Source organism: Saccoglossus kowalevskii, chromosome 1, assembly GCF_978046115.1.
Source record: "Saccoglossus kowalevskii chromosome 1, keSacKowa6.1, whole genome shotgun sequence".
NCBI classification, from domain to species: domain Eukaryota; kingdom Metazoa; phylum Hemichordata; class Enteropneusta; family Harrimaniidae; genus Saccoglossus; species Saccoglossus kowalevskii.
The window spans coordinates 42,694,746-42,721,771 of record NC_140641.1 but is presented as its reverse complement, the minus strand read 5'-3'; the positions used below and the strand labels follow the sequence as shown (position 1 = coordinate 42,721,771).

General features: G+C 38.7%; 4 protein-coding genes across 5 annotated transcripts; 1 reads left to right on the top strand and 3 right to left on the bottom strand.

The window, feature by feature from the left end:
• Positions 1 to 767: 767 nt before the first annotated feature.
• LOC102805864 (uncharacterized) lies at positions 768 to 11,951 on the bottom strand. Of its 2 annotated transcripts, none has more exons than XM_078013289.2 (4): positions 11,737 to 11,951; positions 3,773 to 3,917; positions 1,422 to 1,600; positions 768 to 1,203 (listed from the first exon to the last, which is right to left on the bottom strand). In XM_078013289.2, the coding sequence occupies exons 1-4, from the start codon at positions 11,785 to 11,787 to the stop codon at positions 916 to 918; spliced, it is 663 nt and encodes a 220-aa protein (XP_077869415.1). In that variant the 5' UTR covers positions 11,788 to 11,951; the 3' UTR covers positions 768 to 915. The 2 variants fall into 2 exon arrangements, with proteins under 2 accessions (XP_077869415.1, XP_085358349.1); XM_085502223.1 differs by lacking the exon at positions 11,737 to 11,951 and adding an exon at positions 6,845 to 6,910.
• Positions 11,952 to 13,403: 1,452 nt separating this feature from the next.
• On the bottom strand, positions 13,404 to 14,240 carry LOC102805742 (uncharacterized). Its single transcript, XM_006822436.1, has one exon. It carries the CDS (start codon positions 14,238 to 14,240, stop codon positions 13,404 to 13,406), a length of 837 nt encoding a protein of 278 aa, XP_006822499.1.
• A 1,175-nt stretch (positions 14,241 to 15,415) lies between these two features.
• On the bottom strand, positions 15,416 to 17,785 carry LOC146750900 (uncharacterized). Its single transcript, XM_085497975.1, has one exon. The coding sequence runs from the start codon at positions 17,783 to 17,785 to the stop codon at positions 15,416 to 15,418; it is 2,370 nt and encodes a 789-aa protein (XP_085354101.1).
• Positions 17,786 to 19,317: 1,532 nt separating this feature from the next.
• LOC146750899 (uncharacterized) lies at positions 19,318 to 24,903 on the top strand. The gene has a single exon (XM_085497969.1). The coding sequence runs from the start codon at positions 19,318 to 19,320 to the stop codon at positions 24,901 to 24,903; it is 5,586 nt and encodes a 1,861-aa protein (XP_085354095.1).
• The last annotated feature ends 2,123 nt before the right edge of the window (positions 24,904 to 27,026 follow it).

Here is a 27,026-nt window from a genome sequence, read left to right as displayed (position 1 = left end):
CATTGGAACGCATTGTAGCAGAGCTGTTGACATTATATCTTGCTCATAATAAACTTTTTGCAAGATGCCAGTCTGCCTATCGGGCAAATCACAGTACTGAAACTGCACTTCTACGTGTTCATAATGACATTATGCTGGCTTTAAACAATAACAAAGATGTAATTTGCAATATGTTGGATTTATAAGCCGCGTTTGACACGCTAGGTCACACAATTTACTCACACCCCCAGCTGCACGCAGTTCACATTTGTGAGTGTCATTATTTTGTATAAGATTACGTCAGGAGTCAACCATGCTAACTAGCCGCTATTCTATGCCTACGTGAATCACAACGGTTAATCATTGAAAGTAATTTGATATTATGTAATGTATTTGAATCTGGGACACATCCTCCATTTGTATATGAACAGATCTGTGTAATAATAATCTCTTGTAATTCATTTGTATAATATGAGTCACCCCTGAATGTATTGAAATTATGCTTGATCACGTGGTAACCATAACCGATGTTTGATCATGTGGTAACCATAACCGATGTTTGATCACGTGGTAACCATAACCGATCTTTGATCACGTGGTAACCATAACCGATGTTTGATCATGTGGTAACCATAGCCCACAGAAGAGAGTGAAAGTACGTTTCGTCAGATTTATTTTTTACCAGGAATAGAAAGGATTAACCCAGTTATGCAACAGTCAACACGTAAACAGGAAAGAGTAGCCCTGAATTGCGTAAGTTATGTAGCGTGCCTGGACACGTTATCACATTATTGGTAAAAGTTGTTACCATATTGGGTTATCTCATTTATTACATTACTGGAAATTTTTTATTACAGTATCTGTTGACTTGTTATTACATTAGGGGTTAAAACATTATTACGATAATGATATTACATTATAGTTTATTTGACAGTTTTAGATTCCGTAACTGTTGATGTAATACATAAGTCCTGGATCATTGTAATACCGACTTTGGGATCCTGTAAGATTTTCGTCTCTCACCAACTTCTCTCTAGATGTAATTCCTTTTCCGTTGGTTTTCACATAGAAATACTTCGTTTCGGGTCTTTTCATCCATTGATCAAAGTCATGAATAATGTAACAACCTTTGTTATAATCAAATTTTACAAGGAATGACAAGTTGATCCGTTCATCTTCAGGGACTTGTGGTGGTTCGAAAATTTCGGATGGTAACGGATACCCCTGAAAATTACATAAATAATTATATGTTATATATGATATTATAACAATATATTACAACACAAATATAAAACAACTAAAGTCCTCAGTTTTTTGTATAAAAAAATTATTTCAGAAAAGAAACATCAGCCTGTGCATTGCTTTTCAGTACAAAATGAAACAATATAATTATATGCACGTGCAATATGTTATGTTAAGCATTTATTTATTAATTCACTTACCTTTGCCACAACAATTTTGTTGCCTTTATTATCAACTGTCCATTCAAGCATATATATCAAATTCTTGTCAGCTTTACCACCAATGTGGTTGCCAGGAATACCAATCCAACACGGCGTCTCATCGTCACCAGGTATAAACTCTTCCTCAGGAGATCGAATTGTGTACATGCGGAACAATGCTGCAAAAATGTATTAAAAGATGACTTTCTGTACAAACTGAACATCGCAGTGTTCTGTGGCCCGGAACGTGTATTAAAATTCAAAAAAAATATAGTTATGTTGTTTCCAATTTTATTTATTGTAATATTTGTAAACGTTTCGGGTTTTTGTATGTTAGAGACCACACGCCGTTTGGGCGATCGTTTTGTTATATTAACCCCTTGTTAAATGTAACCCCTCGCTGCACCGTTCTTTCGTTTATAATCTCCACTCTAAACTTGCAAGTCGTTGATTCTAAACAATAGTCTAACGACATGTGAACCGAATGTGCGAACGTGGAGTCGCCATCATAACAGCTTTGTTAAACAACGAAAACTATATTATAACTGAACGAGACAAATGTGTAGCTGATAGAGAGTGACATCTGAGTGAGCAATCAGTCAAATTCAAATTGGGCACACTTCCACCATATAGGATCAGGCAATCATCTTCCGTACTATTAAACATCGCTGCACATTACGCTGCACGACTTTCTGTCTACATGCGATATCGCTGCAATACAAATGTATTATCGTGATTTATATTAAATTTTCGGCTTAATAGTGGTTGCCATGACATATACTGATAAAGGTTAAATGATGAGGATTTAGGCTTAATAGTGGTTGTCATGACATCTACTGATAAAGGTTAAATGATGAGGCCAGATGACGGAACTGGTCGAGACCAGTCGACACATTCTAATGAGTTTGCGATTTCAAGCTTATGCGGTGTCTTGGTCGTAGTCCAGAACCACAGGGAGCCCAGGAACTATAACCAACTGTAATACGCAGTCTCTATGAGCGGGGGGGGGGGGGGTATCGGCTGGTATCTAGTGTAAGAAATAGACAAGGGATGAAGGCTCCAGCCAGCTCACATTTTTAAACTCGAAAAAACAGACGAAACAAATAAAAAATAAAATCTAAAAAAAATACCAGGTTGAAGAATATTAGTTGCTCCTTCGAATTTCGCCAAAGCCTTACCTACATTTTACCGATATCTGCAGAATAAATCAAGAAAACTACACAAATTGACTCCATTTAGGAATTCCTAACGGTTAGTCTGAACGCACGACACCGTTGGAGGCGTGACCTGTTCAGCATTTGTCAACAACCAATCACAAGACTGGTTACGAACCAGTTGAACAAGGCTAACCGAGTCGTGACCTCGATGTGGTTCGTAACCAGTCTTGTGATTGGTTGTTGACAAATGCTGAACAGGCCACGCCTCCAACTGTGCCGTGCGTTCGGGCAAACCGTTAGGAATTCCTAAATGGAGTAAATTTGTGTAGTTTTCTTGATTTATTCTGCAGATATCGGTAAAATGTAGGAAGGGCTTTGGCGAAATTTGAAGAAGCAACTAATATTCTTCAACCTGGTATTTTTTTTATATTTTATTTTTCATTCTTTTCGTCTGTTTTTTCGAGTTTAAAAAATGTGAGCTGGCTGGAGCCTTCATCCCTTGTCTATTTCTTACACTAGATACCAGCCGATACCCCCCCCCCCCGCTCATAGAGACTGCGTATTACAGTTGGTTATAGTTCCTGGGCTCCCTGTGCCAGAACGAATGATGTATATTGATGTCAACTGTGGAATGTTATTGCAAGACCATTAGTACCCATAAATATAAACTGACGTCGACAATACGATAGTGGTTTTCCTAATATAGTGACGATTAATCAATTGTATTATGATGTGTAAAACTTTCGTGTGATTGGCTGTGTGTTTGGGGGCAACGCCTCTAAGTCTCTTATACTCTATTGTAATTGGCTAATGGTTGACAAGTAATAAAAGTGATTTGAAGCTGTCTCGGGAAGAAAGCACGAGGCAGGAGAGAATCGAATGCGACACGAATTGAGCTTGTGTGTGTGTTTTTGTGAGTCCAACGTGGGGAACAATCGAATCCCGGTTACCTAAGTGAAAGGTTTCGAAACATCAAAAATACCTATCACAATATCATGATATGGCTTTCCGTCACACGAAACATCGCTGCAAAACAAATGTGTCATGATATGGCTTTCTGTACATATAGGACATTGCTGCAAAGCAGATGTAGTATGCTAAATGTGTTTTTTTCTGCCACTAAAAAGATGAAATAACTAGCGATGATTATGTGGCTATAAGACTAGCGCAAATATACGAATGGGAATTACTTACAACGATCATCGTATCGTCCTTTACCATCGAGCAAAAAATTACCATTGGACTGCTTTTTCTTAACTTGCCAGAATCCGTCATTCTGTCTACTTATAATCGACCAAATCCGAATGAGTCCACCTTGTGGGGGCCACAAAATAGAATTCTGTTAAAATAGAATTTGTTTTGATTATTACTGATTTAATATATCGCATGATGTACATCATGAATTTCTATTTGCGTGTAAGATGAATATGATACTAGATTCTGGATTGCGTCATTTGATTCTTTGCCAAGCAGGCAATTAGGTTGTTATTTAATTAAAATAATTACATTTTTTACAATTTGGTGATAGATTTAAGTCTTTTCATTTCTTCATAAGCATGTAATTGGGTTAGTTCATTTGATTGATTCACCGGCACGTAATTGGGTTAGTTCATTTGATTGATTCACCAGCACTGAATTTGATTAGTTCATTTGATTGAATCACCAGCATGTGATTGGATGAGTTCATTTGATTGATTCACCAGCATGTAATTTGGTTAGTTCATTCGATTGATTCACCAGCATGTAATTTGGTTAGTTCATTTGATTGATTCACCAGCATGTAATTGGATTAGTTCATTTGATTGATACACCAGCATGTAATTGGGTTAGTTCATTTGATTGATTCACCAGCATGTAATTGGGTTAGTTCATTCGATTGATTCACCAGCATGTAATTGGGTTAGTTCATTCGATTGATTCACCAGCATTTAATTGGATTAGTTCATTTGATTGGTACACGAGCATGTAATTTGGTTAGTTCATTTGATTGATTCACCAGCATGTAATTGGATTAGTTCACTTGATTGATTCACCAGCATGTAATTAGATTAGTTCATTTGATTGATTCACCAGCATGTAATTGGGTTAGTTCACTTGATTGATTCACCAGCATGTATTTGGATTAGTTCATTTGATTGATTCACCAGCATGTAATTGGATTAGTTCATTTGATTGATTCACCAGCATGTAATTGGATTAGTTCACTTGATTGATTCACCAGCATGTAATTAGATTAGTTCATTTGATTGATTCACCAGCATGTAATTGGGTTAGTTCATTTGATTGATTCACCAGCATGTATTTGGATTAGTTCATTTGATTGATTCACCAGCATGTAATTGGATTAGTTCATTTGATTGATTCACCAGCATGTAATTGGATTAGTTCATTTAATTGATACACCAGCATGTAATTTGGTTAGTTCATTTGACTGATTCACCAGCATGTAATTGGGTTAGTTCATTTGATTGATTCATCAGCATGTAATTGGATTGGTTCATTTGATTGATACACCAGCATGTAATTGGGTTAGTTCATTTGATTGATTCACCAGCATGTAATTGGGTTAGTTCATTTGATTGATTCACCAGCATGTAATTGGGTTAGTTCATTTGATTGATTCACCAGCATGTAATTGGGTTAGTTCATTTGATTGATTCACCAGCATGTAGTCGGGTTAGTTCATTTGATTGATTCACCAGCATGTAATTGGGTTAGTTCATTTGATTGATTCACCAGCATGTAATTGGATTCGTTCATTTGATTGATTCACCAGCATGTAATTGGGCTAGTTCATTTGATTGATTTACCAGCATGTAATTGTGTTAGTTCATTTGATTTATTTACCAGCATGTAATTTGGTTAGTTCATTTGATTGATTCATCAGCATGTAATTGAGTTAGTTCATTTGATTGATTGATTCATCAGCATGTAATTGTGTTAGTTCATTTGATTTATTTACCAGCATGTAATTTGGTTAGTTCATTTGATTGATTCATCAGCATGTAATTGAGTTAGTTCATTTGATTGATTGATTCATCAGCATGTAATTGGGTTAGTTCATTTGATTGATTGATTCATCAGCATGTAATTGCGTTAGTTCATTTGATTGTTTCACCAGCATGTAATTAGTTCATTTGATTGATTCACCAGCACGTAATTGGATTAGTTCATTTGATTGATTCACCAGCACGTAATTGAGTTAGTTCATTTGATTGATTCACCAGCATGTAATTGGGTTAGTTCATTTGATTGATTCACCAGCATGTAATTGACTTAGTTCGTTTGATTGATTCACCAGCACGTAATTGGGTTAGTTCATTTGATTGATTCATCAGCATGTAATTGGGTTAGTTCTTTTGATTGATTCACCAGCACGTAATGGATTAGTTCCTTTGAATGATTCACCAGCATGTAATTGACTTAGTTCATTTGATTGATTCACCAGCACGTAATTGGGTTAGTTCATTTGATTGATTCATCAGCATGTAATTGGGTTCGTTAATTTGATTGATTCATCAGCATGTAATTGGGTTAGTTCATTTAATTCATTCACCGGCACGTAATTGGGTTAGTTCATTTGATTGATTCACCAGCATGTAAGTTGGTTAGTTCATTTGATTGATACACCAGCATGTAATTGGGTTAGTTCATTTGATTGATTCACCAGCATGTAATTGGGTTAGTTCATTCGATTGATTCACCAGCATGTATTTGGGTTAGTTCATTCGATTGATTCACCAGCATGTAATTGATTTAGGTGTATGTAAACAGTTTGCGCCCTATGTAGTGACTACGTGCTGTTTTTTATTTTGTATAAATGGTTTCAAAGACTGTACTTCGATATAAATATGGTTAGTGATATTTGAATACATAGTTATAAAAATGCTCACATTTTTAAGGCTCAATGTCACCCATCTACACAGTATTAGGTCTAGTGTCCCGCCCCTGGATATGTCCTCATATAATTGACAGCCTGAGGGCTATCAAAAGTGACACGACCCCGGATATTAGATGTGACATGAACACGACTGTCCAAATAATACTAGACTAGTACGAACCGAAATGGTGTGGATTCTGTATGAAATAAATATAGATTGAATATTCTTAAATGTCAAAATTCAGATTTTACAACGTTGTTATCAGTCCTTAACCCGAACATTTGGCTGTCCAACATGTTTTACATTGCACATTCTTTTTAAATAGGGATACTTTACTTTGGACATAATAGTGACATAAATGGTGTGACAATCATACAAGTCTTACGGAGATGTTCGGTTCTATGTCATCTTGAGGTGGGTTCACTATACAGGCCATGTCCTTATGATGTAAGTCTGGATAAACCTGTTTCCGGACAGGATACAGTCCCAAGCTACTCCCCTTGTGTGTAATTGAACGCGACAATAATTACGCCGAATTCAGAGCGAGATACAGAGAAAGACAATTCTACGAAAAAGTCTATTGTTATTATAGTAGGTTTATGTGTCGATACTTTCGGCAAAACAACTACGTCACCCCACTTGATCACTGACTGTTTAACCCGTAACAATAAATTAAATGATTATATGAAATGGTCCAAATCACAAAAACTGTATCATACATTATAGCATAACTATAATATCTCATACACAGTTGTAGGCTGGTACATTAATCTAATGCAATATTTAAGTTTTGACACAAGAGAAGTGCATAAATGGAATATTGTAAGCACTGTTTGCAGTAGTTTGGTATGATTCATTCAATGTATGGCTATGACAGCTTATTTAAAACGTATACGCCAAAGCATTCTTGATAAAGTTGAAAATCATTGCATCATCGGTGCAAATTGCGTAATAGGCTTATAGTTTCGAAAACCTTCATCGCTGTTATGTAGCTTTATTTATTAATATTACTTTTATTCTCAATCCCTTCCAGTGTAATAATCATTACAATATTTTGAATATTTCAGAGTTCATGATTTTACCTTTTATTCGGACCATTGCCAAATTTCTTGTCTTCTTAAACTACCAGAACATTTATCATATTAGAAAATGACACAAACAACGAACAATTATACTGTCTACCCAAAACATGGAAATGGAATCTATTGTACACCTTCACATATCAAGATACATTAGCCTCAGACATGGTACAACAACAACAAAAATAATTTATTTCTAGAGAGAAAATATGAAAAAAATAATGATGGGGTTAATGAAGCAGTTAAAGCATTTAACTCAATAATAGATACTTCACCAACACCAATATTAAACACACGTAAACCACAGTCAAAGAAAAGAAAGAAAAAGTGGTTTGATAAAGAATGTCAAACAATAAAAAATGATCTCATAAAAACAGCTAAGTTGCTGAGCAAGTTTCCATATGATAACAACCTTCGTGAGACAAATTACAGTAAAAAGAAAAAATTCAAACGATTTATTAAAAAGAAAAAAAGAGAGGAACAAAATTTATGAAAGATTCAAAGAAAGATAGCAGCAACCCAATATCACCTGAGAAATGGTTACAATACTACAAAATTTTAAATGAAAATACCACTCAGAATAGTGACAACAACAAACATACTAAAATAACAAATCTAGAAAAAAAATATCTCACATGACCTTAATATAAATAAAAACATAACAGAAGAAGAAACTAAACTATCAATAAACTGTCTTAAATCTAACAAATCTGCTGGTTATGATGATATATGTCCTGAATTATTGAAACATGGCTCAAATTATTTAACTAAGTCACTAACAAAATTATTCAATTTAATACTAAATGCAGGTATATTTCCAGACATGTGGAATACCAGCATCATAACACACCTATATAAGAAAGGTGACAGTCATGATCCGAATAATTACAGGGGAATTTCTGTCTCCAGCAGTATCGGCAAAGCGTTCTGCTCCATCATAAACTGAAGACTTACACAATACTTAGAGGACAACAAAATTATCAACAATAATCAAGCAGGTATCAGGGGTAAATTCTCTTACTCTCGGGGTCTCCACACTTGTCAGGGGGAATCTCGTCTCGTCTCTCTATCTCGTCCCCTTGAGGTACGGGATCGGGAAAGTCACTTTAACTTTACAGTCAAGTAAGACACACACAACGAAATACGTTTCAGCTCTCGTCTTAGTCGGTCAATCGAGCACTCTATAAGACACGGCGCCCTGGAAAAAAAAATCCCCAAGACTCTGGCAAGGCTGACCCAAGACTCTCTTAGACTGCGTCAAGGCTCGCCCCAAGGCTCTCCAGGACTCTCTCGACTCTCCAGGACTGCCTCTCTATTGCGTCTATCGTGCTGTGCTCCCCAAGACCAACTCAAACTCTCTTTATTCATTTTCACAACTCTAACCAATTACAATGCAGTAAAAAGACTCTAGGGCGTAATCTTCAATCATAAAGCCAATCATACTAAGTACTGAATACGTCATATCTTTTGATTAATCGTTCACTACATTAATAACTATGGATACCAACTGTCAGAATCGCGACGGATATCTCGTAATTAGTTCCAAATCACTGAGCCAAGTTCCGTCCAAAACTTCAAATAGGCCTAAACGATGACAGACATAACACAGCAATTCAGCTAATAATCAACTAATATAGTAATTAAGTCGGTCAACAGATACGCAAAAACAAATTCATGACACAGGTTTCAGAAAAAATCATCGCACAACAGACCAAATATTTGTACTTAAAACAATAATTGAAAAATATCTTAAAAAGAATAAAAAATTCTATTGTTGCTTTGTAGATTTTCAAAAAGCTTTTGATAATGTATGGAGAAATAGGCTATTTTATAAACTTTTAAAAGCTGGTATTAATGATAAACTATATTTAGTTATAAAAAACATGTATCTCCAGACATACGCAACCATAAAATCAGGGCACAAAATCACTCGTATGTTCGAAATTAAAAAAGGAGTAAAACAGGGCTGTGTTATGAGTCCAACGCTTTTCAATCCAGCCATACTGAATGATAAAACTGTATCATCATTATTATAAGCAGATGATTTAGTTCTTATGTCTCAGACAGCACCCGGTTTGCAAAATTTAATAAATATTTTGAGACGTATTGTTCTGAATTGAACCTAGAAATAAATGTATCTAAAACAAAAATCTTAATAAATCATTAAAAACATCTGAATACTTCTATTACAAAAATACGTTTATTAGCTGTGTGACAAGTTATACTTATCTTGGGATAATAATCTCATCATCTGGAAATTTTATAGAAGCGAAGAAAACATTAGCAGAGAAAGCATGCAAAGCTATGTTTATACTGAACAAAACATTGGAAGGGAACACTGACATCAAACTCTTTCTGAAATTATTTCATTCAAACATTAAACCCATTTTACTCTATGGTGCAGATGTCTGGGGATCAGACATTTTGGATTTTGGAAAATGGGAGAAATTTCCAATTGAAAAAAACGCACCTAAAATTTTGTAAGAGAACACTTTGTTTAAACAGATATACAAGCAACGCAGCATGTAGGAGCGAAATATGCAAACTACCACTATTAATAGAAATTAAAAAAATGCTAATAAAATACTGGTTAAGACTAAAAGATATGCCAGAGAATAACCTTACAAAACAAGCATACTATGAACAACGAAAATCACAGCAACATACATGGTTATCATCAGTAAATAAAATATTAAAAGATAATTATTACACATCATTAATAAATTTTACAACAGGTATTCCAAAAAGAAACATTCATAAGATTATAAATAACATTGAAGCAAATATAAAGCAAAAAAATATGTAAACCAGTGGAAGTCACAAATCTCAAAAGATAATAGTAAACTTAGAACATTTGCAAAAATCAAATTTAAATACTCTTTTGAGCTGTATTTGACACTACAAAACATTAACCATAGAAATGCATTACTAAAATTGAGAACAAGCACACACAAACTTGAAATTGAAAAGGGCAGGTACACACACCCTAAAACACCAGTAAATGAAAGAAAATGCAAACAGTGCAACATGAATGTGATTGAGGATGAATTTCACTTTCTCATGATCTGTCCAAAATATGGAAACTTACGCCAACAACTTATATCTGAATTTATTTTTCTATCACATGATGCACACAATACTTTCATTCGATTGCTCAGTGCAGATGATTGTGAAATTATAAAAAAGGTTTCACAGTTTATTTACAAAGCCTTTCAAGAAAGAATAGATAATTGATAGCTTTGAAATTATTATTATTAGTCTTAGTTTTATTATTATTAAACTTATTAGTATTAGTAAAAAAAAATTAACACATTATATTTTACTTTTATACTTAACATTATAATATTTTCCCTTTCTTTATTATTTCATTATTATTATACCTTGTTATACTTTTATTGCTACTGTACTGATGGAAATACTGTATTTCTAAAGATGCAATAAATAATTATTATTATTATTATTATTATTATCCTTACAGCCTGAATTGATTTCTGCCTACTGAAAATATACCGCCCTCTGTGCTGACATCGAGGTCACAACTCGGTGAGCCTTGCGCAACTGGTTCGTAACCAGTCTTGTGATTGGTTGTTGACAAAATGCTGAACATGCCACGCCCCCAACTGTGCCGTGCGTTCGGGCAAACCGTTAGGAATTCCTAAATGGAGTCAATTTGTGTAGTCTTCTTGATTTATTCTGCAGATATCGATAAAATGTAGGTAAAGCTTTGGCGAAATTTGAAGGAGCGACTAATATTCTTCAACCTGGTATTTTTTTTAGATTTTATTTTGCATTCTTTTCGTCTGTTTTTTTGAGTTTAAAAACTGTGAGCTGGCTAGAGCCTTCATCCCTTGTCTATTTCTTACACAAGATACCAGCTGATATCTCCCCCCCCCCCCCGCTCATAGGGAGTGCGTACAGTTGCTCATAGTTCCTGGGCTCCCTGTGGTTCAAGGCTCAGTGCCACCCCTCTACACAGTGTTAGGTCTAGTGCCCCGCCCCTGGATATGTCCTCATATAATTGACAGCCTGGGGGTAAATACAACTGCCACGACCCCAGATATTATATGTAACATGAAAACGACTGTCCAAATAATACTAGACTACGAACTGTTATACATTTAACATTCTATTTAAATAGGGAGACTTAACTTTGGACATAATAGTGACATAAATGGTGTGGAAATCATACAAGTCTTACCGAGATTTTCGGTTCTATGTCATCTTGAGGTGAGTTCACTATATTGGCCATGTTCACTCGTTGTAAGTCTGGGTAAACTTGTTCACGGACTGACTGGATACAGTTCTAAGATACTCCCCTCGTGTGTAATTGGGCACGACAATAATTACGCCGAATTCAGAGCGAGATTCAGAAAAAGACAATTCTACGAAAATGCCTATTGATATTATAGTAGGCTCCAGGGTCGGTACTTCCGGCACAACAACTACGTCATCTTGACCGCTTTTCTCTGGGTCACTGACTGTTTAATTTATTAAGAATAAACGAAATGATCATATGAAATGGGCCAATTGCAAGTCACACAGTTGTATTATACTTCGTGGGCGTGTTATAAAATCCCGGACAACGATTGATTTTATGCACACGGGTCACGACGCTCTCTTATTGGGTAAAACATATTGGCAACGGACTGTTGACACAAGCTTCCACCCTCTACTCAGCCAATCACATAGTAGATGACTCATACATTTAGCGAAATCACAGCACTTTCGTCGATATAATTAATTGCCTATGATGTCATCGTCAAACTTGTTAGACTCAATCAATAAATGAGTGCACTGTTTCTGTTGTATCAACGACCCCCTCGGGGGGGGGGGTCTCTTTCCCAATTCAATATGTCAAGATTCGTAATGGGGGGGGATTGCCTAAATAGTTATACCAGAATGCGCTCGCATGGGACTGATTTACCTGCTTAAACTGTCTTTTAGATATAATCTGACGACAGCATAATACAATAACTGACATTTTACTTTTGTGTAGAATTGTATAGAAGAGATTTGGGTGGATAGAGATAACGGAGGCGAGATAACAGTGGCTTGAGGAAGTAACGAGGTTTATTACACTCACATAAAACAGCATCTGACAAGTACAAGGACTACTTCTCTATTTATAGGGGAATGGTGCATTCTTGAATTTAGGCGGGAAGAGGATATATTACATGTTTGTAATAGGTCAATAAGGAAGGAATCTGATTGGCTAAATTATATGCGTTGTGATAGGCCGAATCCTTTGTATGCAGAATCCAAAAGTTGCATTAAGCTCGAGTGCTTATAATGATTCCCGATATGCTCCGGGCCGCGAGATGAAACAATAAAAGGCTAAAAATACGAGTGTACGAATATAAAAGACAATAATTCGATAATTAGAAATTCGAAAATATACGAAATACGATAAAACAAAAAGAAAGATCACTAAATTCAAAAAGTTTCAAAGTTCAGTAGTATACGAGTTATATAGACCATTAAATACGAGCATGAAATCAACACACATTAAATAGTTCGGCATATTGTCATATAATAGTTCGATTCAAGAAACGAGTATAACAGTTCACATATCGTTCATGTCCTGAATGCGTAATCGGGCTATAGTCGCGGCTGTTCTGGGTGGACGGCGAGTAACAGTTTCATTAATTCCGGGTAGAACAGACTTCACAGCAGGAGATTTCTCGATAGATAGCATGGGCGCGTTGTTCTCACATGCTTCTAAGGGATATAGTTTCGTAATCGGTCTGTTTGTAAATCCACTGGTCGTCTTGAGTTCAGCAGAACGTACAAGTCCATCATTTCCGACATTCAATCCCTGAACGGTGGCTAAACGCCAATTTACACGACGAGCGATATCACTATGCATTAACACAACATCACCGACCTTAATTGTATTGTCCGTTGCACCAACCGTATTGTTGTGTCGTTCTCGCAAAGACATTCGCTAGTCCAACGTTTCCAAAATTGTTCTAGTAATTTACATATATGAGCGTAGCGTTTCTCGAGATCTAGTCGATTTCCAAATGTCGGGTCAGATAATTCATCGTCGTCCACGACGAAATGCGGAAGTGGCGTAACCAAGCGACCAATTAATAAATGTGACGGAGTGAGCGGGGTTGCGTCGTCAATGTCCGTAGACACATACGTCAGGGGACGGTCGTTTAGAGTAGATTCGATTTCAGTTATGATAGTATTGAGTTCGTCGGATGTTACGAATGAACGACCCAAGACTTTCTTTATAGCAGTTTTGGTGAGGCCAATCAAACGCTCCCAAAAACCCCCGAACCACGGTGCTCGTTTGGGTATGAATGACCATTGCACGCGTCTGTTCGTGAGATAGGTTTGAATTTCAGGGGAATCCAATAATCGTTTGATTTCATTAGCAGCAGACAGATATGTAGACGCGTTATCTGATATCATTTTCTTGGGGAGCGATCTTCGTGCCGCGAATCTGCGAAATGCGTCTAGAAATGACTTTGTGGACAAGTCCGGCACGAGTTCAAGGTGGACAGCACGAGTAACAGCGCATGTAAATAAACATACGTATGCCTTTGTTTCTCTGCCGTGAGGTTCTCTAACGTAAAGTGCGCCAGTAAAGTCAACTCCGGTAACCGCAAAGGGAGGGGTGACGTTAACTCTGAAAGACTGTAATGGCGCTGAAATCGGTGATTGGTATGGTTGTCCACACACACTTTCAGGCATATTACGCATTTCCGTAGTATTTTGCGCGCGATTTGTCGAATTTTGGTAATCCAGAACCGTTGTCTTATGTGCGTAATCGTAGCTTGTAGTCCCGCATGTTTCAGGTTAAGATGAGAGTTCACGATCATGAGTTGAGTAAATCGATGTTCACCTGGCAGTAGTATAGGAAATTTCGTAGAGAAATCATCCATTATCATCGACAAATAGTTTGAGTTGTTTCACCAACGCGGTTTTCTTACTATGCCGTACAGAACGTATATCATCACAATAGCGATCGCGTTGGATGTCCTTAATCCAAACCAATTCGGCTGCATTTATTTCATCTGCGGAGAGGAGACCGTAATTCCGTTTTTTCGCGCGTTTCAAACACGATATGAATCTGAGAACAAGGGCGGATACGCGAAGTAATTTATGGAGGGAACTGAATTTGTCGGCATCTATGATGTGTTGAATTCCTATCGGAACATCTGGTTGATAAAATCCACGGGGTTTCGGAATGTCACTAGTAGATTCATTGTCCGTAATCGACACGATAGGATCACATTCCGTGACTGACACGTGGTTGATAGCACTGTCAAACAATTCGCAGACAGGCCAGTCACCGTTCTTTAACCAGGGTGGTCCATTCCACCAAATGTCGGAGTTTCTGAAGTTGCGAGCCGAGATTCCACGTGTTACCAAATCTGCAGGATTGTCCCGAGTTGGACAATACTTGACTAAGCATGAAAACGAATTAATTTCCTTGACGCGGTTGGCAACGAAGAGTGGAAGTTTTTTATCACTTTGTATCCAATGTATCACAATTTGACTATCAGACCAGAGCACACAGCGTGTGATGTTTATCTTGTCTTTCAACGCGTCAAATACGTATTTCATTAGTCGGATAGCGATCAAAGCAGCCATTAATTCCAAACGGGGAAGGGTTATATCGCGTTTTAGTGGCGCGACTCTGCTTTTGGCTATGACGAGCGTTGATTTATTTTCGTGTCGTAGATAAACAGCTGATCCGTATGCCTTGTCACTGGCATCTCCAAAGACGTGAAGTTCACAATTTTGAATTTTAGTGTCCGAGTCTATGTATCGATGTTTAAACACGGTGTTCGAACAAATATCCAAGTCGTTAGCGATATCGTTCCATTGATTGGTCATGTCATCATTAAGAGTGTCATCCCAGTCTAACTTTCTTTTCCACAATTGTTGTATGAATATCTTTGCCTTGATATGGACTGGAGATAAAAAACAAGGGGGTCATATAGACTAGCTGTATCCTGCACGACTTCCCGTTTTGTTATTGGGTTGTCATGGTGACGGGTAGCCATTTTCTTCGTGTACGCTAATTCATCTGAATCAATTTGCCAACGGATTCCCAATACATTGACGTTTGTATTTGGGTTTTGAGTGTCCGTTTTCTTAGCGAGGGTGCGAACTTCGGCATTATTTGACGACCAGGCACGAAGACGAAATCCACTCGACTTCATCAATTCATTGGACTCGTTAATGTAATTAACTGCTTCAGTGCTATTATCGACTCCGCTCACGACATTGTCCACGTAAATGTTTTCTTTCAGATCGGTTGATGTCGAAATAGATGAATTCGACTCCAAATGCGATTTGAGTACAGCATTGAGAATAAATGGCGAACATACAGCACCAAAGAGCACAACCTTGAACTTGTATACTTTGAACTTACTCTCGGGGTTGGACGGGTCCGACAACCAAAGAAATTTAGCGTATTCGCGGTCTTTTTCTTCAAGTCGAACGTGGAGAAACGCTTTTTCGATGTCGCTCGTTAAACCGACGCGATTGAGACGAAATCTGAGTAATATTGCAGGCAGATCATTCAATAGCGCGGGACCAGTTTGTAGACAGTCATTTAAGCTTGGAGTTTCGGCCGTTTGTCGACAACTGCAATCATACACAACGCGTATAGGGGTTGTAGGCGAGTCTTTCTTTACTGGTCGGTGAGGTAAATAGTGTCCACGTTTGTTGTCGTCGTTAACAACCTCTTCAATAAAATCGCGTGATTCTTGGTCATTAATGATGTCATCGTATGTTTGTAGTAAGTCTCGAGGTAGATTACGGATCATGGAACGTGTCCGTTTCTCAGTGATATGAAAGTTAGTGGGTAGAGGAGGGTGGTCTGGTTTCCATGGTAACGCTGCTGTGTATTGTTTAATTTCTTTCCTCAGATAATTATCGCGATAGTGTTCAAAATCGTTTTGCGTAGTTACGGAGGCGTTCGTGGTGTCCTTTATACCTATTGTCTCGAGTTCCCAGAAGTTTTGTAGTTGAGTGTTATCATCACGTGGGTTGGCAACTATGTGTAGAATAGTCGCGTTCGCAGTGAAGGCACTTTCTCGTGAATGTGATTGCATAGGCCCTGACAATAAATACCCGAGTTTAGAGGAAACGGCGGTTGGACCAGGTCCGCGTACAATGTGGTCACCAACGAAATCCCAGTAATAGTCAGCGCCAATGAGAATTGAAATTTCGAACGAAACAATTCCAGAAATGGGATGAGCCAGATTCAAATTACGCAGATAAGGTAACTTCATGATTGACGGTGTGATTAGATTCTTAGTTGGAGTAGAAATCTTAGGAACAATGAGTGAAGAAATGTCTAATCTGTCTCCCGTTATAGTATGCAAAGAGACAGTAGAAATGTCAAATCTTCTGGCGCGTGTGTCTTTATCCCCAAATGTTGCCAAGTTGATAAATTCCGATTTGACAGGCGTAATGTCGAGTTTGCTAGCGAGGTCCATAGTTATGAATGAGCGCGTGTCACCCTCATCAAATAATATAGTAGCATCGATGGTTTGATGACCGGCGGATACTTGAGTTACAGCAGTCTTCAGTAAGACTGGTCCATTATGTGTCGGAGTATCTGCCGTTTTCAGAAAGTTTACATGAGTTTGCGTAGAACTTTGTGCGACATTGGACTGAGTTGTCGTATATTTGGAGTTTGTAGTGCAACCAGTGTTTCCCTTGCACAATGATGTGTGATGTTTTCTTTTACAAATACGACAGCTATACTTAGAGTTACAGTCACTAACCTTATGTTTCCCGAAACAATTGAAACACAATCTATCACGTTTGATAATTTGATGTCTTTTGTCAGCATAGGTGACAACCACGCAGTCGTTGGAGCGATGAGAACCTTTACAATAAGTGCACGTAGATGGTTTCCTCGGTGCGGCCGTTGCGTTTCCCGCGTAAAACGCTGCAGTGACGAGAGGTTCCGGTTCGGCTTCTTCGCGGTCATGGCAGTCAACGGAGAAACCGGCCTGAATGGCTTCAATTTCACGACGAATGGCTTTACGTAGTTCGGGTAAAGTCCATTCATTGTCCCCATGGTCCCGCGCAATTTGTTTCCGCGTGTTACTTGGTAGTTTGTCCTTCACTATGGGTATCAATAAACCGCCGTAGGAATCTTCATCTTTTCCTAGCGATCTGAGACCTCGAACGTAGCTTTCCAACGTGTCATAAAAATTCCTGAGGCTGTTAACATCCCCATTTGGTTTAGAAATACCCCACAGTGCTCGCATGTAGGCACTTATGATTTTGTGTGATTGTCCGTATCTTTGAGTCAGTAGATCGATCGCGTGTTCATAGTTAGCGCTTGTAAGAGTCAGTCCGTCGATTGTTCGCGCGGCTTCACCCGTTAGTTGCGATCAAAGGTAGTTGAATTTTTTAATGTCATCCAGATTAGTATTATCGTGTACCGCCGAGTAGTATGCATCCTTGAAACTCATCCATTTGAGAATATCACCGTTGAAAGTGGGTAACGAAAATTTTGGCAAACTGATTGTCTTGGTAGAATGCACGGTAGGAGTAGGTGCCGCACTGGCACTTGGAGTCGGGCTTGGAGTAGTTTGCGTGGGTTGCGGCTGTGTAGATAATTGTATAAAACGACTTAGCTTGTTTTTCCTGAGATATATCTCGTTGAGATGATCGTCCGACTCGACGATAACAGCTTCCAATTCGTCGTCTGGGGTTCTTTCCTGAATTTCTTTGTCGATATCGACGAGAATTGTGTATTTGGTTTCTACTAAATCACGGATGGACACGAGTGATTGCAGGTCGTCATCACGGTCATGGTGGAATGAAGCGATTACTTCATCGGATCTATTGAATAATTTCGTCATTTGTCCACGATGTCCACTTCGAGAAGCTTTTAACTTTGCCAGTGTTGGTTGAGATGCTTGTGGGTCCGTCATCTTGCTATCCTGGTCTCGGCACCAAAACAATGTGTAGAATTGCATAGAAGAGATTTGGGTGGATAGAGATAACGGAGGCGAGATAACAGTGGCTTGAGGAAGTAACGAGGTTTATTACACTCACATAAAACAGCATCTGACAAGTACAAGGACACCTTCTCTATTTATAGGGGAATGGTGCATTCTTGAATTTAGGCGGGGAGAGGATATATTACATGTTTGTAATAGGTCAATAAAGAAGAAATCTGATTGGCTAAATTATATGCGTTGTGATAGGCTGAATCTTTTGTATGCAGAATCCAAATGTTGCATTAAGCTCGAGTGCTTATAATGATTCCCGATAACTTTTACTTTAGTATTCATTATTATTATTATTATTATTATTATTATTATTATTATTATTATTATTATTATTATTATTATTATTATTATTATTATTATTATTTTTAGAGAAGCAGTCATGTAACGTTACGTCTCGGATTCTGAGATAAATCTCTCAGCCAATCAGATTGTTTTAGTTTTAGCCTATCACAGGCGAGATGTTATTGACCTATCGTACACATTCCCGCCAATTTATATTTGCGTTACGATTACTACTTTATAGAGTTGTGTTTTCTAACACGCTCGTTCAGAGAGTATATATACTCAGAATTTGTGTATTTCACCAGTGTTCATCTGTTGTTACTACTTACTATATCAGTCTATCTGGCAATAAACCACCACTGTGTTTTTTGTATAAAACTGATCTGTCTGGTTCTGTTCCGGTATAGTCTTCCCGAATCCTACCCCGGGGAGTTAACTGCTACACACTACATTTACTCCCCAACATTTTGGTGCCGAGACCAGGATCTACAAGCAAGATGCCGGAGTCAGAACAACCCGCCGGGCAAGGAGAAAACGCCAATGGTGATCAACAAGCTGCAGCGTTACAGAAACTAAAAAGATCGCGTCGAGGTCAACGCTCACAGATGACCAGACTATTCAACAAAGCCGATGCACTCACGGCCAAGTACGAAGAAGACAGCACCGATAAACAGGCCACGCTCGACACGCTGGAAGGGCTTAATGATCAACTTACAAGTAAGTTCCATCTACTTGCCGACCTAGAAGTTAACATTTTGGATCTCACCTCAGACGAAGACTTTGATGCGGAAAACGAAACGTCCGGTGACTATCAAGCTGATATATATGAACGCAATCACAATATCGCCATGTTTGTGAGAAAGAACAGACTGAAGACGACGCCTGAGACAACAAACAGCAGTAACACTCAACCACATCCAACGCGGAAAACAGTCGCGCTACCAAAGATCGAATTACAAACCTTTTCCGGTAATGTTTTAGAATGGGCAAGTTTCTTTGATATCTTCAAGTCATCCATTCACTCTGACACTACCTTAGATAACATTCAAAAGTTTGTTTATTTACGAAGTATGTTGAAAGATGAAGCTGCAAGAACTGTCGGCGGTTTGACGCTGACGGATGCTAACTACTCACACGCAATCGAGCTACTAGAGGAAAGATACGGACAAAAGCATCAAATTATTGACGCCCATATGACTGCGTTATGGAATCTAAGTAAACCCGTGGATGACGCGAACAGTTTGAGACACTTCTATGACTCACTCGAGAGTCACGTCCGAGGACTACAATCGTTGGGGAAGGATGAGCTTACCTATGGCGAACTTTTAGTTCCTATGATAAGAGAGAAACTACCTCCAAGCATACGCAAACAGATTGCCAGAGATCATGGTAGTTCAGCCTGGACCTTACCTGACCTACGCAAAGCAATTCTACGTGAAATAGACACACTGCAAGCCGGTAAGCCAATAGACGGTTTATTCACCATGAATGATACATTGCAGCCGGAATTAACCGCTGCGTTTCACACAACAGCACAGTCAACGAAAAAGAGACCGCAAACTTGTCCCTTTTGCAAGGGTACGCACTTCGCATCGAACTGTACGATAATTACTGATACACGTAAGAGACTGGACATTGTTAAGAAAGATCGACTTTGCTTCAATTGTTTCGGTAAGCACAGAGTTTCTGAGTGCAAATCGAAATACTCGTGTCGCGTCTGCAAGAAACGCCATCATACCGCTCTACACTACGACGCGAACAAGCCTGAACGGTCATCTACATCGTCAACTACTACTTCTGAAATCACCGTGACCCTGACCAAAGCTAACCCTTTGCTAAATAAGAAAACCGCCATCGGACCCGTGCTGTTGAAAACCGCGCTTGTGCCGATATCAGCCGGGAACGGAAATCCTATACGCGCTGTTGTTCTTTTCGATGAAGGGGCAAATATGACATTCACAACAGAGAAATTTGCCCGAGAGTTGTCCGCGAAAACGACACGCCGCGAGCACATCAAACTATCAACATTTGGCGACAAAACGTCCAATGTACGCGCCATGGCATTCACTGAGTTAACCGCACATGAATTGAATGGAAATACCTCGACGATCGACGCAATGATTATACCTGAAATATCTTCGGACTTGACTAATCACATTTCCCAGGAAATTCATAACATGAGCCATTTGAAGGGATTACATTTCGCTCATCCAGTTTCTGATGATGAGAAACTTCCTATTGATATATTAATAGGGGCTGATCAATATTGGAATTACGTTGGATCTCAAGTAATTTCTGGTATGGTCGGTCCAACCGCCGTATCCTCCAAATTTGGATATTTGCTCTCCGGGCCCTCTGGAACTACTAATACAGTGGATCCTAATGTACGTATGCTTCACGTGATTTCTACTCCGGACAATTATGTTACCAAGAATACTATTGTAACGGAAAATGGCCGCGAAATTGTTGATAACGTGGATATTCAATATACTCGCCGAGGCGACGACGCAAAAGTCCAAAATGTGTGGGACTTGGAACTAATTGGAATTAAAGAAAGTCCGGAAACTGACAAACGTATGAGCTACGAATCGTATAAAGACACGCATCTGAGGGTCGACCAAGGAAAATACGTCGCACGACTACCATGGAAAGAGGATCACCCACCACTGCCGACGAACTATAGTGTTACTGTGAACCGTACACGTAACATGATTCGCCGACTAACACCCGATGTAATCAAAAAGTATGATGACATCATCGCCGAACAACGACGTCGTGATTTCATCGAAGAAGTTAACGAAGACGATACAAGAATCGGACACTATTTACCGCATAGAGCGATAAAGAAGGACTCGGCAACTACACCCATTAGAATTGTGTATGACTGCAGTTGTAGTCAGGGTGCTAGCTTTCCGAGCTTGAATGACTGTCTACAAACCGGCCCATCGTTGATAAATGACCTACCAGCCATTCTACTACGATTTCGCTCAAATAACATTGCATTAACGAGTGACATTGAAAAGGCCTTTCTGAATGTTAGATTGGAAGAAGACGAGAGGAAATTCACGAAATTTCTGTGGCTGTTAGACGCGTCTGACCCAGAAGGTAAATTCATAACATTACAATTTAAAACAGTATTGTTTGGCGCTGTTTGCTCGCCGTTTATCTTAAATGCGGTTATAAAAACGCATTTAGACGCCAACAACACACTTTCTACAGCCAAAACATTAAAGAACAATATTTATGTTGATAATGTGATCGATGGTGTTGATACTACGGAAAATGCCATAAAATACTATAAAGAAGCCAACAAGCTAATGACGACGAGCGGATTTAAACTCAGGGCGTGGTCTTCTAATTGTGAACAATTGAACGAACTTTCCAAACGCGACAACCTCAATGAGCCCGCCGAAACTGTGTCTGTTTTGGGAATGCGATGGTCGACAAAATCGGATAAGTTGACCTACCCCAAAGTTAATAATGTACCGCTATTAACTGATCTAATTACGAAACGCGACGTTGTCAGTTTCACTTCCGCGTTATACGACCCGATTGGTTACCTAACTCCAGTCCACGTTAAAGCCCGGTTATTCATACAGTTGTTATGGAAACTCGAACTAGGCTGGGACGAACCTCTTAACTCGGACCTATGTTCGATGTGGATGCATATTGCTGAGGATCTAAACGATGCAAGAAATATTCAGGTGAAACGTCAATATTTCCCTGAAGTCAATCCTGATGCCGAGTTCGACTTACACGCTTTCGCCGACGCCAGTCCCAAAGCATATGGTGCGGTGATCTACCTAAGATGTGCACAACAAACTTCCTTTGTGATGGCGAAAACCAGAATCGCGCCAATGACCGAAACTACGCTACCAAGATTGGAACTTATGGCAACATTAATTGCTACACGTCTCAGTAAATATGTCAAAGATGCGCTATCTGACACGTATAACATTACTAATTTCTATTTGTGGTCAGACAGCCAAATCACGCTTCACTGGTTAAATAGTGACAAGAAACTGCCGATCTTCGTGAAAAATCGTGTGGATGAAATTTGTGAATTTCAGTCTACTAGGAAATATTGTCCCACCGAAGAAAATCCCGCTGACTTACTAACCAGAGGGATTACCTACGAAAACCTGGAAAATTCTGATTTGTGGTGGAAAGGCCCAAAATGGCTACCAACAACAAGCGATTGGCCGAGTTGTCCTGCCTTTGATGCAAATGTATTGCATTCTGCGATTGAGCCAAATGAAACTGATCTAATTAACCCACGCACGAGAAGTGGGGTCAATGAACTACCTGCCCACAATGTTGGAATTTTCACTACTCCAGCACGGGAAAATACTATTGATAATCAATCGTGTGCTGTTACTAATCCTACTGATCGGGGAATTCATCGTATTATGGATATTTCCAGATATAACGATTTGGACAAATTATTACGTGTGACCAGCTATGTGCTACGTTTTATCAACCGGATTAAGTCTAACGATATAAACACTGGAATGATAACCGCTGATGAACTGAACCGCGCTGAAAATATGTGGGTCAAACATATTCAACGTCAATACTACGGCGATACAATCCAATCCGTTAAATTTAATTTAACTCGATGTGCTCCCATCGTTCAACAACTGAATTTGTTCGTGGACGAAGATGATATACTCCGCTGTGGGAGTAGAATCCATAATGCTGCATTAGATTTTGTGACGAAATTTCCAGCATTAATACCCTCGCATCACAAACTAACGGACTTGATCATTCGGAAAGCACACAATCTGATGTGTCATGAAGGAGTTCAATCTACAGTGACGCATATACGACAGAAATATTGGATACCTAAAATACGGATTATTGTGCGTAACGTCATTCACAAGTGTGTGAAATGCAATAAAGTTACAGGGAAACCGTACGCAAACCCAGTTCAGGCACCGTTGCCGAGTTACCGAGTGAACATTGTCCCTGCTTTCACTATAACTGGTGTAGATTTCACGGGAAATCTATTTACGAAATCAGCTGATGGAACACGCAATAAAGCGTACGTTTATTTATTTACTTGTGGGGTGACACGTGCGATTCACCTCGAACTTGTGCCTGATTTGTCAACAAAAACGTTCATGCACGCATTCAGAAGATTTGCTGCCAGACGTTCACTTCCAAGTCGCATGTTGTCTGATAATGCATCGACCTACATTTCCGCGGCTGATGAAATTCGCACACTATTTGATACACCGGAAGTCCGAGACTTTCTCGCTGCACACCGAGTGCAATGGACTTTTATACCGAAACGTGCCCCGTGGTATGGAGGTTTTTGGGAGAGATTAATTGGGCTAACAAAAAATGCTATTAAGAAGACACTGGGTCGAGCGTTAATAACATTCGACGAACTCTCAACATTAGTAACAGAAATTGAAGCCGTTCTCAATGATCGACCCCTTACGTACGTGTCATCAAGTATTAATGACAACATAGCATTGACTCCGAATCACCTACTTCACGGGCGGACATTGACCTCATTGCCATATATCGAAGTCACTGACGACGAAATACGCGATCCTACTTATCAGTTCTCAGACCACCGTGAAATGAATAATCGTTATGTCCACTTGTCAAGATTACATGCTCAATTTTGGCGAAGATGGTCGACCGAATATTTGACTGCCCTTCGAGAGAGACACCCAACTACAGGAAGTAAAGGGAATACAATAAAAGTTGGAGATGTTGTGATAATCCACAGTGATGTGGATAAACGCCAGAAATGGCATCTTGGCACCGTAACTAAATTAGTTTACGGCAACGACCAACTTGTGAGATCCGCTGAGTTAAATACAGCTAACGGACCTACCAATCGGCCGATACATAAATTGTATCCGTTAGAAGTTGTTTCCAAGGAATTAACGTCGCCTGAAAGTAATAATCAATCAGATGTTAGATTACCTGCAGAGACAATACAAAATATTGGACTAACCGCTGACAAAGATGTCACCACCACCCAGATGACTGGTGACACTATTCCTAAGCGACCAACAAGGGATTCTGCCGTGGCAGCCCGAATAAGAATTGTTGATTTAATGTGACTTTCGAAATTTCAATTTCATTTTCATTATTATGTTTTTATTCGTAATATTCAACCAAATAAATATGGACAGTCGGCTGAAATGCCTTCCGTGGACACTTTATTTACTTGAATCTTTTATCCAATACCGTTATTATTGTTCGAGGTACATGATTTCATTGATAATGTAGTAGACATACATTTTCATATGTTTTTATTTTTGAGGCGCGGAGAATTTAGAGAAGCAGTCATGTAACGTTACGTCTCGGATTCTGAGATAAATCTCTCAGCCAATCAGATTGTTTTAATTTTAGCCTATCACAGGCGAGATGTTATTGACCTATCGTACACATTCCCGCCAATTTATATTTGCGTTACGATTACTACTTTATAGAGTTGTGTTTTCTAACACGCTCGTTCAGAGAGTATATATACTCAGAATTTGTGTATTTCACCAGTGTTCATCTGTTGTTACTACTTACTATATCAGTCTATCTGGCAATAAACCACCACTGTGTTTTTTGTATAAAACTGATCTGTCTGGTTCTGTTCCGGTATAGTCTTCCCGAATCCTACCCCGGGGAGTTAACTGCTACACACTACATTTACTCCCCAACATTATTATCATCATACATTATTATAATACAAACGGTGCTATCAATCCCGCATGATAGACGTTGTCTATGAATAATTATTCATCACAACATATCAAAATTAAACTATATTTTATGAAAATAAATTCTGTATATCAAATCAAAAAACGAATTATCAGCGTACAGAAGTATTACACAGAGTATAATAAAAACACAACGGTTACATTCCTTATAAACGTACAATGGTTATGAACTTTCTACTGTTACAGGGAGAAGTCACCAGACATCATCTGTCCTCGGATATTTAGCATCTGGTTCATATGAACGTATCAGTTCTTACTTCACACGGAATTTCGCTATAAAATTTCTGACAAGCCAACAGACAAACCGGTAGGCTGAATAGCGATCCGCTCCACTAAAAAACAACGTATTTCGGGTGTTGCCATGGAAGGACATGGACGTGAAGCTAACATCGGTTTATAACTAAAACCGGGTCCAGTGTACGAAGTTCGCAAAGAGTATTTAGTTCCGAAGTCACTTCACTTTATTTACTACCGCGTATTTTGCTGTTATCGTTAATATATTCACACAAGTTGACCCTTTAAGCTAGATTTCGATAGATGACATTTTTTTTTTCAATCCGACCATTTTGCCGCGATTGTATTTTCTAGATTCTTTGATAAAACGCAACATTTACAGTTCATTACAATCCGATTAAAGTCCAATGTAGACATATGTCTAACATGTTGTACATTGAACATTCCCTTTAAATAGGAAGACTTTACTTTGGACATAATAGTGACATACATGGTGTGGCAATCAGTGGCGGATCCAGCAAAATGTATTGGGTGGGGGGCAAGCTTCGCTTAACATTACGGAGCGAAAATCGCAGAGAAGCTATGCGTAATCCAGATGATATGAATCGTCATGCGTTGGGCCCCCCTCTGGATCCGCCACTGGTGGCAATCATACAAGTCTTACCGAGATTTTCGGTTCAATGTCATCTTGAGGTGTGTCCACTATACTGGCCATGTTCACTCGATGTAAGTCTGGATAAACTTGCTCTCGGACAGGATACAGTCCCAAGCTACTCTCCTCGTCGACAATTATTACCAGTACGCTGAATTTATAGTGAGATTCAGAGAAAGACAATTCTACGAAAAAGTCTATTGATATAGTGAAAGAGCAATGTTATTTTTCATAATTTTTAAGAACATTACGTCTTCGTTCTTTTCAATGGCGGTGATTTCACAGTTGTTAAGTAAGATTTTTCTTTCATTTTTGAAATACGAGCAGCTCAAACGAAAATGATTTTATCTTCAATATCGCCTTGATCCCATTGATAACTGGCTAATATTATCTACATTGTGTGTTCTTTTACTTCCTGCAGTTCCTCGTGACCAATAATATTTTCAATATGTTTTATCCACTTTGATTTAATTACCTTGTTTTCATTTAGCGCATTTTAAAATATTATTGTCAGCAAAAAGTCTATACCAATATTTAATTTTTGCTATAGTTATTTTTATTCTGATTGGAAGTCTACCTAACT

Coding starts and splice junctions, on each gene's coding strand:
- LOC102805864 (XM_078013289.2), bottom strand. CDS start 11,787: ATGGCCAATATAGTGAACTCACCTCAAGATGACATAGAACCGAAAATC. Junction 3,918..11,736: donor ACATAGAACCGAAAATCTCG/GTAAGACTTGTA, acceptor CTATTTTAACAG/AATTCTATTTTGTGGCCCCC. Junction 1,204..1,421: donor ACAAAATTGTTGTGGCAAAG/GTAAGTGAATTA, acceptor TGTAATTTTCAG/GGGTATCCGTTACCATCCGA.
- LOC102805742 (XM_006822436.1), bottom strand. CDS start 14,240: ATGCCTGAAAGTGTGTGTGGACAACCATACCAATCACCGATTTCAGCG.
- LOC146750900 (XM_085497975.1), bottom strand. CDS start 17,785: ATGCGAGCACTGTGGGGTATTTCTAAACCAAATGGGGATGTTAACAGC.
- LOC146750899 (XM_085497969.1), top strand. CDS start 19,318: ATGCCGGAGTCAGAACAACCCGCCGGGCAAGGAGAAAACGCCAATGGT.